Source organism: Hyalella azteca, unplaced genomic scaffold (assembly GCF_000764305.2).
Source record: "Hyalella azteca isolate HAZT.00-mixed unplaced genomic scaffold, Hazt_2.0.2 contig11462, whole genome shotgun sequence".
Taxonomy (NCBI): Eukaryota; Metazoa; Arthropoda; class Malacostraca; order Amphipoda; family Hyalellidae; genus Hyalella; species Hyalella azteca.
In genome coordinates, this window is record NW_025941461.1 from 87,113 (window position 1) to 103,552 (window position 16,440).

Consider the following 16,440-nt stretch of genomic DNA (forward strand, 5'->3'; position numbering starts at 1 on the left):
GGAAACACTTAACGATTTTTCAAATCTAACTAGCAAAAGCGTTTTTTAGAATAAAATTTATTCGCTTTTAATCAATTTAATAGTTAGTTAATTCGACTAAAACTATTGTTTATTGTGATTCGTTTGACAAGATTCACAAAATTGGTCAATCAAAATGAGTTGCGCAAGTTCTGAAAGGTAACTTTATAAGTGCGAGCACAATCTCGAACAGAAAACTGAAAAAAAAATTTGCCGGCAAGTTTGAACACTGAGCGGCAATGACATCAGGACGTGCAGAAGTTCTTAATAACCTCAATAAGGTCTCTGTATATCATGGGGGCAGAAAGTTAGAAAATGGGCAAACTTAAATGTATTCTACTGTTAAAAACATATGACACACATTCATTGTTTCAACAGTAATAAACACAACATCTAAGTTTGCTCCGAAAAGTTTAATATTCAAAGGAAGGAAAACAAAACAAGTCGCAGGCAGGCACATGGATCTAAAAATTAATTATGGTTTACAAGATGCGGTATGCATTCCAGGGAAGCGTCACAAGGAATACGTCAACTAAGGGTAAGAATTTCTACTCCACGGGAGACAACAGGTTGCTAGTGAACAAGTTCAGAGGAGAGCACGGCAAAGCCGTAAAGAAGAAGAAAGGAGAGGAACTAAGAGCTATCCAGCTACGGCTATTCTAACAAACCGACGTCCTAACTAATTTGCAGATGGAACAAACTATTTAACACGAAGAGTGTTGTTGACGTCTCCAACATGCTGACGTTTCGAGCATAGATGACGTAAGAACGTTCGTTACCTTCCGTCGACACCTTCAGCGCTAGCTGTACACAACAGAAGCATTCACCTGACGGAGTGAGTTCACTTTCTTCCGAACCCTCGGGTGATATGAGTTCGGGTTCCTCTAATGTCTCCTCCTCTTCACGGTTAACGTTCAAAAATGGGAAGAATCTTGATTTGGCTAAAGGAGTCACGGTCTTATGGATGGCTGTGGAAGTGATCACAGTGGCACTGGACTCGTCACTAGAGGTAGATGGTGCAGTGCTGGCAACCGTCACGTCACAAACTTCCGTTGGAGTGGCTGGAAGACTAGGAGGACTAGCAACATCCTTAGCAGATGCCGCAGGCAGGTACTCCTTTGTTAAGAAAGAGAATCTAGTAGGCTTGAAAGACTCGGTAGTTTGTGTTTTTGTGCACAACCTCTCCGGCGGCGAGGAACTCGACGTAGGTTTAATCTTGGATTCATCGGTGTCGTCCGATTGTAGGAAGGCATCAGCAGACGGAGAAAACTTGGGAGACGTGAATCCTTCACCAGTTCCAGCCTTAGAGAAATAACCGCTAGAGCCAGACACCGTGAGGAAACTACACGTTGACGCCGAGTCCTCATGATTAGGAGAAAAAGGCAAAGGATCCAAACCTTCGATCTCACGAATGGCATTTTCCTTGAGCAGTCGTATATTAAAATGGCCAACAACAGGACTGACCACTTCAGGCGGATTACTGAAGACTTTCTCAGCGTTTGAAATTGGAGGACTAGTAGCTTCAGGAGAAAGTTTTTGCGCTGATGATTCATCCCCCGAAAGTTGGGACAACGACGAAAATCTGGAAGTGATAAGCGTAACTTTGTTGGTAGGGTCTCGAGAGGCGGATCCAGAATCCGACTCTTTGGACGGAGCCTTTGCAGTCTCTTCATCATTGGTGGACTCGAAAAGACTACTCTTGAGCTCTGATGATCGAAATCCCAGAACTCTGGAGGTGATGCTTGACTCTGATGCGACTTCGTCGTTGCCGATGCCTGAGTCGACTGTTTCAGAGGCGGTGGCGCTGAAGAGGCCTCCTCTGATAGATCCATCCTCTTGCGCCTCACTCGTATCGGAGGAGCACTCGATGGTCTCGTAGGTAGTTGCGTTGAGGAGCTTGATGGTCGAGATGGAAGGTCGGTGAGGAGAAGGAGGTGAAGAGGCAGAAGCTGACGATGAGAACAAACGAGTTTCCGCAGCTGAAGAATCAGCAGCTGAGGGAAGGAGGGCACGGTAAACAGCAAGCTTCGCGCAAATTCCCCCTTTGTGACCAATGCAACGCGAACGGAATTTTATACTCGCAAATATATTGGCCCCCGTTAGCAAATTTAAAAATAGGAAATGGCAGCCCGTCTTCCAGAAATCAATTTGGATCAACATATAACGAAGCTATTAATTAAAAACAACGCCAAATCATTGGTCATGGGAAATTACAAATATGTTAAGCCTGTTTATTACAGAAGTTTTCCGATTTTTTTTCGTCAACACTGATAAATCGAAACAATTCAGTTCCAGGAAAAATGAATCGAAAATTTAACCGTACACCGTAAAAAATATCAAAATCTTGCTAATAACAAGATTTGAGCTACTAACTATTGAATGTGAAAACAACTGTTCTCAATACTTCCATTTCATCCACACTGTTCCTATAACTGACCGCATACGTGAAAAATTTCAATAAGCTTGGAGGGCGCGATAGATCAAGAAAAATCTACGTTCATTGTTTGATGATGACGATGCTGTGAGATGACAAGAGTTTAGCATTGTATATGTACAATTGTTTTATTGGCTGCCGTGTCTTGTGTCTTTGTTATATCAATCGTAAAATATTGTGAAGCAAGCAGCAATGATTTGCTAAATGCAGATAACTAGCATATAAAAGAATACAATTAATAGGCTGTGCACCTGCATTACTGAGACATGAATTTTGAATGTCAAGTAAATACATAAAATTTTCATTGAAAACGTTTTAGAGACAAGCTCATTCATTAGTACAAAACTTCAAAAATAATACAAGTATAATCAGTGGACTGTTAAAATTTATTGTAAAAAAATAAAACCTGCAAACGTGCTACGTGACGAAAAACCAATTGAATCAACATTTCAAGTGATTATAATACAAGCGATGCTTTGACACAGTTTCCGTTTGAAACATGCAACTATTTCAAGATCATTACATCTAAAGCACTAACGGCTGAGCCTAAAATTTGAGATCCGTTCTCGGACGCATGCAGGTATGTCGCATGGACCTTCTTCTTAACTGGTTCTACATTTGCGAATATTTTCCAGTGTTTGAATGAGATTTTTCTGCTGGCCAATATCCCCCTTGAGTACAAGACAACTTTATATTCAAAGCGTCCTTTTCGCTGACATTTAATTCGACTATTTTAACTTAAAATATTTATCATTAAAGTTTACCATGGAGCAGGAAGTCAATAATAGTTTTTCGTTTTGTGATTGTAAAATAACTAAATCTAAAGGTAGCTTTCAGATTTACTTTTGTCGCAAAGCGACGTTCGCCAGTTTGGTCACGAACTTCAAGTTTTTGTTCATTTCGTTTTGAATTGAATATTCACGAATTTATCCATCATGGTTATAGAAATTGCTCCACATTAATCCTATGCATTCAGAACTTAAATTCATGCGTACTAAGTTTTATCTGAATGGGATTCCGTAGAATCCCTGAGGCTGAAAGTTAGAAAGTTATTAATTGTAATTTGTTTAATTTAGTTTAGTTTTGACTTTGGATTATCAGCTTGAAACTTATTGAAGCTGGAACTTTGCTCGTTTATTTTGACTTTTAGGTTATAATGTCTTTCGCGTAAATTTGGTCGTTCTTTTGATTTTATTTGTTTTCTTAATATTTTGTAACTGATTATCAGCGAAACTATTTAATTAAAATAAGCCAAATTTCTTACCATTTCCCTTTTTTAGCAATGAAATACTAAAAGTTCTAATAATAAGGAGCAACTGGATGGAACTCAATGGATAGAAGCCGGAAGATGGTTTAATTAATAACTGAACTGGGTGTAACTGGAAGCAACGTTGCTCTCCATTACAGTATGAAGATTGTGCTTACGATAATGAAATTGATAACAAAATCGCATTGTTGGGTTGAGATAGTAGATCCGATGAGAAAATTAATAGAATCCTGGCACAATAAGACAAACGAAACGATATGAAGAGACGAACAAGAAGCAGCGAAACTTAATAAAACTTCATATTTTTACTGTGCTTTGGACTGGAGACATCAACGCGGACGCACGAGACAATATGCGGGTAAAGAAATTAATTGTACTCTTAGTTAAATGACTGAGTCAAGTTGTCCAATTAGTGACACACATTCTACACGTAGCACTGATTTACTGAGCCTAACTGGGTCAAGATGACACACACACAGGCAAAAAATTTCACCACAATTTGAACAGAATATCGCTTATTTTTCTGAGTGATTTCTCTGCCTTTGCTGGTCTCGTGTCAACGCGTTCTACGTGAAACGCGGTTAACGTTAATTTAATACTAAGAATAAGAGTAGTAAATAACGAAGTTAAAGCTTGAGCTTAGTTGCAAATGTAAATTTCTAGGCTACGTGTAAATAAGCGGTATTGATAATCGAGTAAGCTCGCCTTCTATAAAAAATTCATTACAAATTCGCTGTTCGCACTTCATAAAATTTTAGTAGTCGTAATTATTGACAGAGTATTATTAGTAGAGTAGGTATTATTATTATTATTATTAGACAGAATATTATTAGAGTATTATTAGTAGTCGTAATTATTAATGCAGAGTAGTGTGCCGAAAATAAGTGTTCAATAAAAATTAAAAAATTTTGCAAGAAGCAAACGTCTGGTACATAAATGAGATGACTGTAGCGGAAGATGAAAATAACTTTATTAGAAAGAATTTCAGGTTAAAGAATTAACAACATCGGAGATGAAAATAAAGCTCATCTCTCGCCCACAGATGTATACAAGTATGATGGGCGTAAAAGAAAGCGAATATGAAGAATAAGGCAACATTACTTGTGAAGTTATGTGTAAAACGGGCATTCCATGGCAAGTGTAATGGAATTGCATGGATATTGAGCATTCCATGACATGAGTAAAAAAATTAAGTACTTTAGGCATGTATTAAAGTATTATTCAGTACTATAGGCATGTAGTAAAGTATTATTGTAAGCATGCAAAGTCTGGTGAACGCCAAGCAAGAGGCATGAAGCGACATGTTGGATGAACGTGTGGCTGTGATCACGCATGGATGAACGTGCAAGGGTGGCACAAAATATTTCGTCTGGTTGGTAAGTATCAGATTTAGAATTCCAACCCTACTCCGCGTTAGTATTTGTGAGCTTCAAACAATGTTTTTAATTTTTTTATGCCCTTTCTTTTAAGTTGGTTTCTTCTATGCATTAAACTCCAGTTGAACACAAAATCAGTGGAAGACGAACACTACGGCATCTTCCAGCCTTTCAGAGCAAAGAGAGTACGAGAGGGTACGAGAGGTAGGTAGTGAGGGTACGAGAGGGAGGTAGTGAGGGTACGAGAGGGAGGTAGTGAGGGTACGAGAGGGAGGTAGTGAGGGTACGAGAGGGAGGTAGTGAGGGTTCTAGAGTTGTAATGGAAGTAATAGCACCCAGCAGGTGCTGGTATGGGTATCAACAGGTCTCAGGAGCTACCAACAGGTTAGCAACAAACAGGTTAGCCAGGCCTACCTTTTCTTTTGGCTCGTTCTTTAGCTTTCTTGCCTGCAGAGCCGCGGTAGAAGAGAACAATTAAGGGTCAGGAAATTCATATAGAATTAGACTATGAGAACCATGAATAATTATTCTATTACAATACCTTTAAATGATTAGACTACGACTCCCATAATTAGACTACGACTCCCATAATAAAATACGATACACATAATAAGACTACGATACACATGAATAATTAGACTCGTAGGGCAGCAAGAGAATATGGTCCTTATCAAAGACCAGAAATTCAGTTAACATTTATTATTATTATTTCATTTATTATATATATTTTTCTGAGGGAAAAGTAGATCGATTCCCTTCAGAAGCAAGTGGTATTTAGCTGCACTGATTATAGATGACATAAACAATCTTTTCAAATGAAATAATTGAAATTGCCGGTAATTGCACATTATTGAACGAGTCACTTAGGCTTAATCAAAACTTCACTGCGATAAATAAATTCATTAAAGATAACGTCCTGCTCTGAATTTACATACAATTATTGTTCTAAGTTTATAATGCCACAAATTTAAATTTCATTTGTACCAAAACCTCTTCTCGGCAGTCGTTTGCAAGGTACGGAAAAGTCGTTTAGTCTAATTGCGTCAAAATAAATCAAATAAACAAAGGATGCTGTGCAACATTGCAATGCCGTCCCACTAACATTTAAGCGCTAACTTGATTACATTTATATCTCTGAAAAAAATTATTTGCGCATGTTAGCACAGAATTTCAGTAGCGGGAAGATTGAACCTCGAAAAATTCAGCGTTTACTATGCATGAATATTAAATTGTATATGAACTTAGTGTTTAAATATGCAAAGGTATTTCGTGAACAGACTGATTCACTTCGTTACTATGTACATCGAAAAATTTTGAATGGTCTTGAGCATTTTGTTTTAACATACATCGAAAAATTTTGAGATGGTATAAGACCATTTTATTATTTCGTGCGACGAAAAATATTGAGGATGAATCCAAATGTTTTAAGAAGGCGCTGATTCCTTTTGTTAATACGTTATTTTAATTATAATATAATATTAATAGCGGTTTCAGCATTTATTAGGCCGTAGGCCTGCCGCCGATTCTTAACATCGCAGAACATTCACAGCTTGTTGCGGGCAAGAACTCGTAACTCACTGTGACAATTCTGCTGTGCTTAACCGCCCGGCCTCCTTGCCGATTCTGACCAGAAACTGGTGCACAGAGGTGGGATCGAACACGCACCTCTCTGCGCCAATCTTGGTACTCTGAACTGGAACCGCTGGGCCACTCTGCCCACTCGTTTCTTGTATACATCGAAACTTATTGAGTAGGCAACGCATGTAGCAAAACATTTAGTAAAAATATCGAAACCTTTTGTTGAAATATATTGACAATACATCGAAAATTTTAGTCATTTCGAAGAACCCATATTTAGAAATAGCATTAGACAGTTATGTTATTACGAAGGACGAAACGTGTGAATAAGGATCAGATTTCTCGCGCAGGTAATGCATGTTGAGTCAACTCTGGCGCTCCACAAATGTTGACAGAGTTACTGAGAAAATACTATAGGAAACCTTGAGAAAGCAGCCAGACACGTCGGAGGAATTGCCTACACGTCAAAAAATTGCCAAGCAAGTCAATGATCGACAACACGTCAAGGAGTTTGCACGACCTCACGTCGCCTACACGTCGCCTGCACGTCGCCTGCACGTCGCCTGCTCGTCACCCGCGTGTCGCCGTCGCCTGTACTCACCCCAGGGCAGCTCGAAGCGGCAGTCGACGACGAGGGTGTGGGCGGTGGGGGCGCTCGTCCCTCTAACCTCGCCGTCCTCGTGGACGACGTTGGCGTCCAGACGAAGCGACGTGCCTTCACCGCTCTGTAGACAACACGTCACTCAGCCTCGCTTGTGTACAAGTGTGAATACAGACACTTTAATTACCGAAATCCTTCTCTGTATAACTCATGACATACTCAGGTCTCATGTCTTTTTGGCAAATAATACAGTATGTAATAAAATATGTAATATAGCAGTTGAAAATTTCCTACTACTGGCTATTGGACCGCGAAGATCAAGCGCGCCCAGTGATGAGGTGGGCGTTAAATTTTTAGAAGCCATTTGTTAAGCCTCAGATTCCGTACTAGTTCCTCTCATAAAGGATTTTTACTCCAAAGCCTGGTCAAGTTATTGCATGTGATAGTGTTTGGATTCGAATGTGTTGGGAAATACGTATAGTAAAGTATTGAACATTAAATTAGTTTGTAGTTTGTAGATATTTATTCTTTGTTTTCTACTCTTAGGATCACGCGCTTAATCTCGTAACTCTCATCTTTAGCTCTCTAGCTATTAACAAATTCAGTTTTCATAGCTCTCTCTCCTGGCTCATCCGATTTGTTGAAGAAAAGTTCACTATTCGTATCAGATTTGCCGTAATTACCCGTTTCGATTTTCCCCCATGTTTATCTTTAAATTATTCATGATAAACATAGAAAAAATCCAAATAATTTCAAAACTCGAAACTGAAATTACTTATTACATGCAGTCCTCGCATATAAACAATTACGTACCTGTATGAGCCACATCCTCACCTCATTGGAGTACTGGACATCAGTGAGAGGGATCCAGTGGCCCTCACCTCATTGGAGTACTGGACATCAGTGAGAGGGATCCAGTGGCAGCCAATAGCTTTGTCCCAGATAAGTCCCTTCTCCCACACCTCCAGCAGCAGCCCCGTGTCAAGGCGGTTCGTTTCGCTGCAAGAAAATTATTTTCTTAAAAACATTATCTCAGAAGCCTGAGGTCTGGGTGCTTTAATTAAAATCATAATTAGAGTAAGTGAGGAGAGAGAGGAGAGTAAAACTTAACTATCACGCAGAGCGTCGACGATGTCATGTTTCGAAAACAAACATCTCGTGTTCAAATATCCAGACAGCAATGTTTACAAAAAAACATTGAGGCTAAACAGAAAATGAATTTAGGACTAATTATTAAACTTAAGATTTCATTTTTTATTTACTTTATTATTTTTTATTTTTATTTTTTTCATGAACAGCATGCAGGCATTTTAGAATCCCGTTCTAGAACATAACTGTCCAGAGTGAAAAAAATGCATAACATTGACCTATATAAATCAAAATAAACCAGTCTTTACACTTAAACGAGGTTATTTTGGCAAATATTCTTTCTAATAACGCGTCTTATTGACGCTATGCTTTTTACCACAGCATTTCGAGGTGCTAGTCGCTAGGAAATTCTCGCAGGATCAGAAGAGATGTTTGCATTTGGCAGGATTTACGGACAGCATTTAGGCAAGATCGCTGCAGGTAACGAGCAAATTCAGTGAGCCATCAAAACGCTGTAAAGCAAAATAACTCATTTCTGCTATACACACTCGTAAAACTTTTGAAATCCTAATTTTTCTTACTGCCTCAACATACATTCTAAATAACAGTCTAATATTAAAGCAGAATTCAGACCGGAAACGCGAGGAGAGTAAACTGGGCTGCAATTCCAATCGCGTTGCAGTAAAATTAAGCAATTTAGTAGCACACATTCCTGATCTTAATTAATATAGGATTTTGTAATGCTGGCTTTAATATTTTACAGCTATTAACAATAAACTCTGGTTAATTAACGCAGCCCGATCGCCCGGCCCGTGGCCAATATCATGAGCAAGCGCCATTATTTGCATCTCTCAAGTTACTCTAGAATGTACAGTATACAAAGCCTGCATTATCGATTCAGTATGCATGACCTGTGCAAATATTCTTCATAACGGAGCAACTTACATGTAGAAGCAAGATAACTTGCTGCCAGACAAGAAATAACAAAGGCGCTTCAAGCATCATTCATGAGTGAAAATTTAAGCACGTACGAGATGCTGTGCGCATGTAAAATTGTGACTAAACTTTAAACGTATATTTTCAAAAACACCCGACATCATATCCAAATCAAAACATGGTCACATCAAATAATCTAAACTGGTCGCAAGTGATGTATTGAAAAAATTTTAATAAGTGATTATTAAATATTTTTCTATGGGCGACTGCGGCAGGTAGGAGATGGCAGTTCATACTTTTTCATGATGTAGCACAACAAAAATTTATTCGAAAAAATAGGAGAAACACTGGATTATTGCGCACAATTGATTATGAATGTTGATTATGAAAGGAAAAAATAAGTTAATTAAAAAAATATTAAAAAAACAGTTAAAGTAAAAAAAGTACAATAAAATGTACAAGAACATCACATAATAGGAGTTCTAAGTTTGGTTCGGCCAGGGCGCTAAGACTATCTTAATTAAGGTCAAGCGTAGAGGTGTTAGTTAATATTTTTCAATGGGTAGCGGCGTGGATTTATCTCAACTCTACTGAATCTCAGGAAAGTAAATCACTATCATGAATAACGAACAGCTTCTAGTTTCTATGTTTATGGTTCCGGCAGAGTAACTCATTCCAGCACAAGGTGGGATTGTCGCAGGCACAAGGCGACGCGATTACACACCGCCATGGTGCAACGTATGCAAGCCTCGCCCGTTTTTAGATCTGCTGGTTTTCCTCCACCGGTGGTTGGCATTTTTTTATTTTTCTGACCATGCAGGACATTTGTTCTTACATCGACCACCTCCAAGCGCACACACAAAGAAACAAAATATTTACAACAAAAACACTTATCATAGAATGTAAAAAGTAACGTTATAAACTAAACTAATAACCTCTGGTACCGTTTGAATCCCTAGAAATATTGAAAAAATTTGTCTGTGCATACTGATAAAAAGTAAAAAAATAATGAATAATAAAATTAATCTTAACTAAGTTCTATAATGATATAGCAAACGTGTCAAGAAACTTAAAAATGTGCCAAAAAACTTCACTAATTGCGGGTTTAATTGGGGCAACCATGAGCTAGAGTTGACTTCAACACAAGATACCACCGTTACCACGTGTTGGTCTACGTTTATCTATCATGTCCCGACGTGTTGGTCTACGTTTATCTATCATGTCCCGACGTGTTGGTCTACGTTTGTCTATCATGCCCGATGTGTTGGTCTACGTTTATCTATCATGTTCCGACGTGTTGGTCTACGTTTATCTATCATGTCCCGACGTGTTGGTCTACGTTCATCTATCATGTCCCGACGTGTTGGTCTACGTTTATCTATCAAACGTGTTGGTCTACGTTGATCTATCATGTCCCGACGTGTTGGTCCAATACTATAAAGCCCGGCGTGTTGGTCCAAGACTATCATGTCCCGACGTGCTGGTCCAAGATTATCATGTCCCGACGTGTTGGTTGGTCTAAGTTTCTCTATAAACAGATTTTCAACAAACCATGAATCGCCTGCTGGAAATTGGTCGGGTAACCTCACGACATTGTGAGACGTAAGTATTGTTAATCCAACGTGAATTAGAATAGAAGAAATAGAAATTATAATTATAAATAAAAAAATTTAATAGAAATTAGAATTACAATATCCAATTTGATGCTTCGCACCAAAAATGTAAGTTAATTATACTACCGTTGAGTTATTTTTTCGCCCCATTTTCATAACGGAAAAATGTGCCATCTCACGCCATAGTTTTCGCATTCGTCGAGCTATTCTGGAACGATTGTTCTTTTGAAAAACAACACGTTATATTCAGACATCAATTCAAAGGAGAAGGTAGGGGGATATTAAAGGATAGGGAAATAAAGACATAATTCTGTATATGTGAAGATAATAAAAGCGATCACGGCAGCACGACTGAGAAATTAAAATGGCAAGTAATTGAGAAAAGCGATGTTAAGAGCCGAGCAGCAGCCATAGGCGCCACACTGCAGTTGGCGTCACAGTTCCTCGACAACGACCTCAAGACGTCGCGTTTCTCTTCAAGTCGACGTAACTATCCTCTTGAAGTTAACGTAACTGTCCTCTCAAAAATAATCTCCTTTTTATTTAAAAAATTTCAGGAATATTTGATAAAATCAAGCAGAATAAACAAAAATAAAACCAGCGCTCATTCAAATAATTATAATTAATATATTTCAATTCAAGATTAATTCGTAGATAACTACAATGCACTATTCGAATAAGCGGTTTGTAAACATAACATCTCGTAACTCAATACAACAACACGCAAGTCACCCTCTCCGCGACCAGGCAACAATTGCACCCAATAACATTAAACTTATTTAGAAGCAACTATGAGATAAACATCAAATTTGTAATTTATTCAATGCATTCAGAGGTCATGTTTCATATGCCGTCATTTCTTCAAAGCTCTTGCAATTCATTAGTTTTTGTAAAACTTTGAAATCATTAATAATATTATTGTAACTTTTTCCGCGGCGGTATTTTCAAAAAGTAAAGTTACACGTGGGTTCAAGTTGTCCTGAAATTCCGCCTTGTAAAGCATTATCGGAGAAAATGTTACAAAAAGTTTATAAGTGTACAAGGAAAATTGTTAATTTTATGCATATATTTCCAGTTTTTCCACATTATCGTTCAAAAACCTAGACGTTTATTTAAATTTGTCCCTAATATCCTGTATTCCATGTGGTTGGTAAGTCACGCATGTAGTATTATCACACCTGTTTTGGTCTGATGAGAAAATTATTAATTATTCATTTCTTTTACATTATGAAACAGATTGAATTGTTTTAAATCAAAATGACTAACAAAAACACTTCATTTCTGATTTCGCATATGTAAACCTCACGATAATTAAGCTTGAAAGTGTGTCAGTCCAGCCGGTATTGGGTCTAGCGTTGATCTCCGATCAGACATTCAAATCGGTCAGCCACGCGGCATACATTCATTTATGCAAAAAATTAAATTATTTTAGTAATATTTTTGGCGCGAACACCCCAGGCGGTTCATGTGATGTATAGGCATTATCTTATGGCAGTGCTCGTGGGCGTGCATGGCGAGATTTTCGCTCGAAGCGAAATTTAAAACCAAATTTTTTATGGGGCTCCATTAGAGCGAGCAAAAGCTTGCAGTAAGCAACAAAATATTTTTTACGTATTATAGCATTTTGAAATGTACAGAAAACTCCACACATGCACGCAAGGTTCAAATTGTAGCTAAGGAGGGGGGAAGAATGGTCGGCATAGCCAACAGCAATTGAGTTCAGCTGAGACTAAACACTGGCTCAGTTGTGGCCTCACTGAGGCTCAGTAGAGCTGCACTAGAGCCTCACTGAGGCTCAGTAGAGCTGCACTATAGAGCCTCACTGAGGCTCAGTAGAGCTGCAATAGAGCCTCACTGAGGCTCAGTAGAGCTGCAATAGAGCCTCACTGAGGCTCAGTAGAGCTGCACTAAAGCAGTAGGCAGCAATGTGCTGATGCCGCCTTGCAGGTTCTTTTATTTTAGGGGCCAAATGTAGCCAAGAATTTCAGCCTGGGCACAAATGCCACGACAGTTGCCGCCTGTGCAAAGCTTTTGTTTGTTGCTGGCTTATGAGGACAACACAAATGGCAGGCGCTTTCGCATCAAATTGCCACAGCAAAAATTAAACTCAAATGCTCAGGCTGATAAACGATGAAGGTAAAAAAAATCTTGCAACGTGGTAAGCTTGTCAGCAAGGGATGACTGAGGAAGATGCGGAGGCCTGGACATCTGATATATACTCAACATGAATTGGCCACCCTTTTTAGCGCATTTTCTCATTTATGAAAAAAAAATCACTATTGTGCTCGCCATGTCTGTCTGTCTGTCCGTCCTTGACTTCACGTTTTCGTCGACGAGAAAATGCGCTTTCTGTCACTCACTGCAGTGAGTACTGAATTATATTTTTTGTAAATTATATATGATAAAGTATTTTATATATAATGATTTTATACAATATAGATTATAAATAATGATATAATGATTTATATATAAAATAATATTTCTATTTTGTATATAATTTCGAAAGAATGCCTAGTAGAAATGTTATATTTCGAAGGTACACAAGAAATTTATAAGCTGTGAAAAATTCTTTATAGTATGATAATAGATTACTTTATTTATCTTTCCGGCTTTCAGCAGTAGTTTGTCACTCCTAACATCGCAGGAAACTCGTATTTCATTATTTAATCAATACTTTTAATAGCAAATGCTACTAAGCAGCGTGTTGTAGCAATACATTTTTATTTGTAGGCAAAAGAAGTAGAAACACAAGAATGCAGCGATACAAGGACAGGTTGACTGAGCACAAGGTTGTGTGCAGGTCTAATTAGAAGGACGGCTATTATAATAAGACAGACTTCACACGCAGCTGCCTCTAAACACTTGCATTCATCACCGCCACTTCCTACCGAACATCTGACGTTGAATTCGTTAAATCAACGTTAATTAAACGTTATTTCAACGTTATTTGCCAGGTGAGTTAAGGGACGTAAGATTATGAGCACAGCAAGCCATTAAGTTGCGATGGACTGCACAATTTGGCAGGAGACAAATATAGTGTCGAGATAATGAGAATGAAACATGCACGGACATAAAACTATGTTCATGTCATGTTTATAAATATATCAATGTCATATTTATAAATATATCATATATATCAATATCAGTTATAAATGGTGAGGTGGAAAAAAATTATGGTGTTTGTAGCCAAACAAGCTGCCCGTGAACAGATGTTATGTAATTATGACATGAGAGCCGATTTAGAGCTCATGGAATGAGATTGATTCAGTCAGTCATGTGCCACAGAACCAAAGTATTGCGCATGTTTATTTCATGTACAATCATTGCATGCGAGCATTGTTTGGTGAAGGCGTCGCACGCATAGGCGTCTCATCATCGTTCAAAATTTCTGCGTAATATACGCATTGCGCCCGTCTCATTATTGTTCTTCACTTCTGCTTAATTTGCGCATTGCGTACGCAGAGGTTTAATTACTGCTCTTCGCTTCTGCTTTATTTACGCATTGCATACGCAGGCGTCTTATTATCGTTCTTCACTTCTGCGTAATTTACGCGTTGCTTACGCAGGCGTCTCATTATCGTTCTTTATTTCTGCGTAATTTTCGCATTGCTTACGCAGGCGTCTCGTTATCGTTCTTTATTTCTGTGCGATTTATGCATTTCGTGCGCAGAAATGTGATGACCTCACACAGCGCCATTCCATGTCACGGTATCAACGAAAAACTTGACGAAAATCTTGACGAATCCGAGGCTGGAATGTTGGTCCGGGTTCCAAGTGTCGGGGTTAGTTGCATCGGCACGTATTCGCTATAGGGTCTTGTTACAATTCCCAGCGCAATTCGACGAGATTCTCCTCACATTTCAGACTCCCTTATCAGTAATGACTCGCAAAAAACACACAATTTATAGCAGCGCCAATAGAATAGGAATAATAATTAGAAAGATAAAATAGGAACCGTTTGCGACGATATACATAACTGAGACGGATGGCAGCGGCGATCGGAAATTTAAATTCAAAATGACAGGTACCGTACAAAATAATTAACTAAGGCATCTGGGAAAGACTAATAAAAAATAGGGATGCAAGTGCATACGAGATTGACTGATTCATTTACAGTGACTGATCCGAATGGAAAGACTTATGAAGTGATTCTAGCAACTGTGAGTGACAGGGACTATAAAATTTGAACATGGAGAAGCATGTGATTAGTTCGAATATGACATGACAATAGATATGAAGTAACGAGTTTCAAGCTAGAATATGACAGCTTATCAGTAATTCCAGTTTGTGAGGAAACGTAAATACGCTTTTATTTAGTAGTCATATCAATAAGATTATAGCTCGTTCAAGCCGACTCATGTTGCTAGAAAAATAATACTGAAAATTGATGTGCAACTAATAAACATAATATACAGTCAGCGTTATATTATTAGATATATATATATATATATTAATTGTAGGGAAAACTCGTGTATATTTTATGATCTTGCGTGTAATTTTATTTGAAATTTATTTATTATTTTAAATTTGTTCATTGTTTGTTTGTTTGTAGAGGTACGTACGTAGTGTTAGGTCCTAACGTGTATTATTTAATTAGAATATGTGGCTCGAATTGATATGAATCGATGTACAGAATTTATTTGTTCTGCGTTATTTTATTTGTATATTTATTGCCTCAGTTTACAAGTGAGAAGTATAATTATTATTCATTTTGTTCTTGTAAGTAAGCCTCAAAATTCAAGACTAGACGCTCGACACTTAGTCTTTTTGTCCGCGCAAATATCAGTTTGGCCAGCACGTAGAATGTTTATTCAATAGTGGATAAATCATGGTAATGAAGTGATATTAATTGAAGACTTTCAATGACTAAGGTACCTTATATATTCGATCATGCATGTTGACCGAGTAGGGTCGTTGACCCCAACAGTATTAGTAGTATAACCTGATAAAATACTATTAATATAACCATATATAATATTATTAATATAACCTGATAAATATTAGTAATATAACGTAGTAAAATAGGGAAAAAAGAAATAGGAAGATGCACTCACAAGAGGAAGTCTTGCTCCCAGCGAGGTTCGTTGCCCTTGACGCACACCGTCGTGGACTTGACATTCTGGAGCTTGAGTGAGACGTAGCTGGTGATCTGGTCTGTTCAAACACAACCAGCAGTTAATCTTAAAGCATCAAAACCTATAGTACATCTAGCGCCTCAAAACATAGTACATCTAGTGCATCAACACCTACACCTCAAAACATACGTATAGCACCTCAAAACCTAGTACACCTAATGCATCAAAACCTAGTACACATAACGCCTCAAAACCTAGTATACCAAGTATATGTAAATGACGCATGTTGCTTTGATTTGAATTACACATATCACAGTGATAGATATTACTATTAGCAGATTAAATTTAAGATTAATGAAGAAATGTTACCAAGAGTTAAATATATCGATCAAGTCGACGGTGCAAGGACGCCGGTGAGATCGACAGAAATACGGAACATATTGATCTATCAGG

General features: G+C 38.0%; 1 protein-coding gene across 1 annotated transcript in view; it reads right to left on the reverse strand.

Annotated features, from left to right (window-relative positions):
* LOC125178631 overlaps positions 1 to 16,440 on the reverse strand; it is a 73,317-nt gene that overhangs the window by 27,185 nt on the left and 29,692 nt on the right. The window contains exons 3-5 of the mRNA XM_047882847.1: positions 15,967 to 16,066; positions 8,156 to 8,273; positions 7,275 to 7,398 (exon numbers count right to left, since the gene is read on the reverse strand). Coding sequence (XP_047738803.1) covers positions 7,275 to 7,398; positions 8,156 to 8,273; positions 15,967 to 16,066 — 342 coding nt within the window. The remainder of the gene's footprint in view (positions 1 to 7,274; positions 7,399 to 8,155; positions 8,274 to 15,966; positions 16,067 to 16,440) is intronic.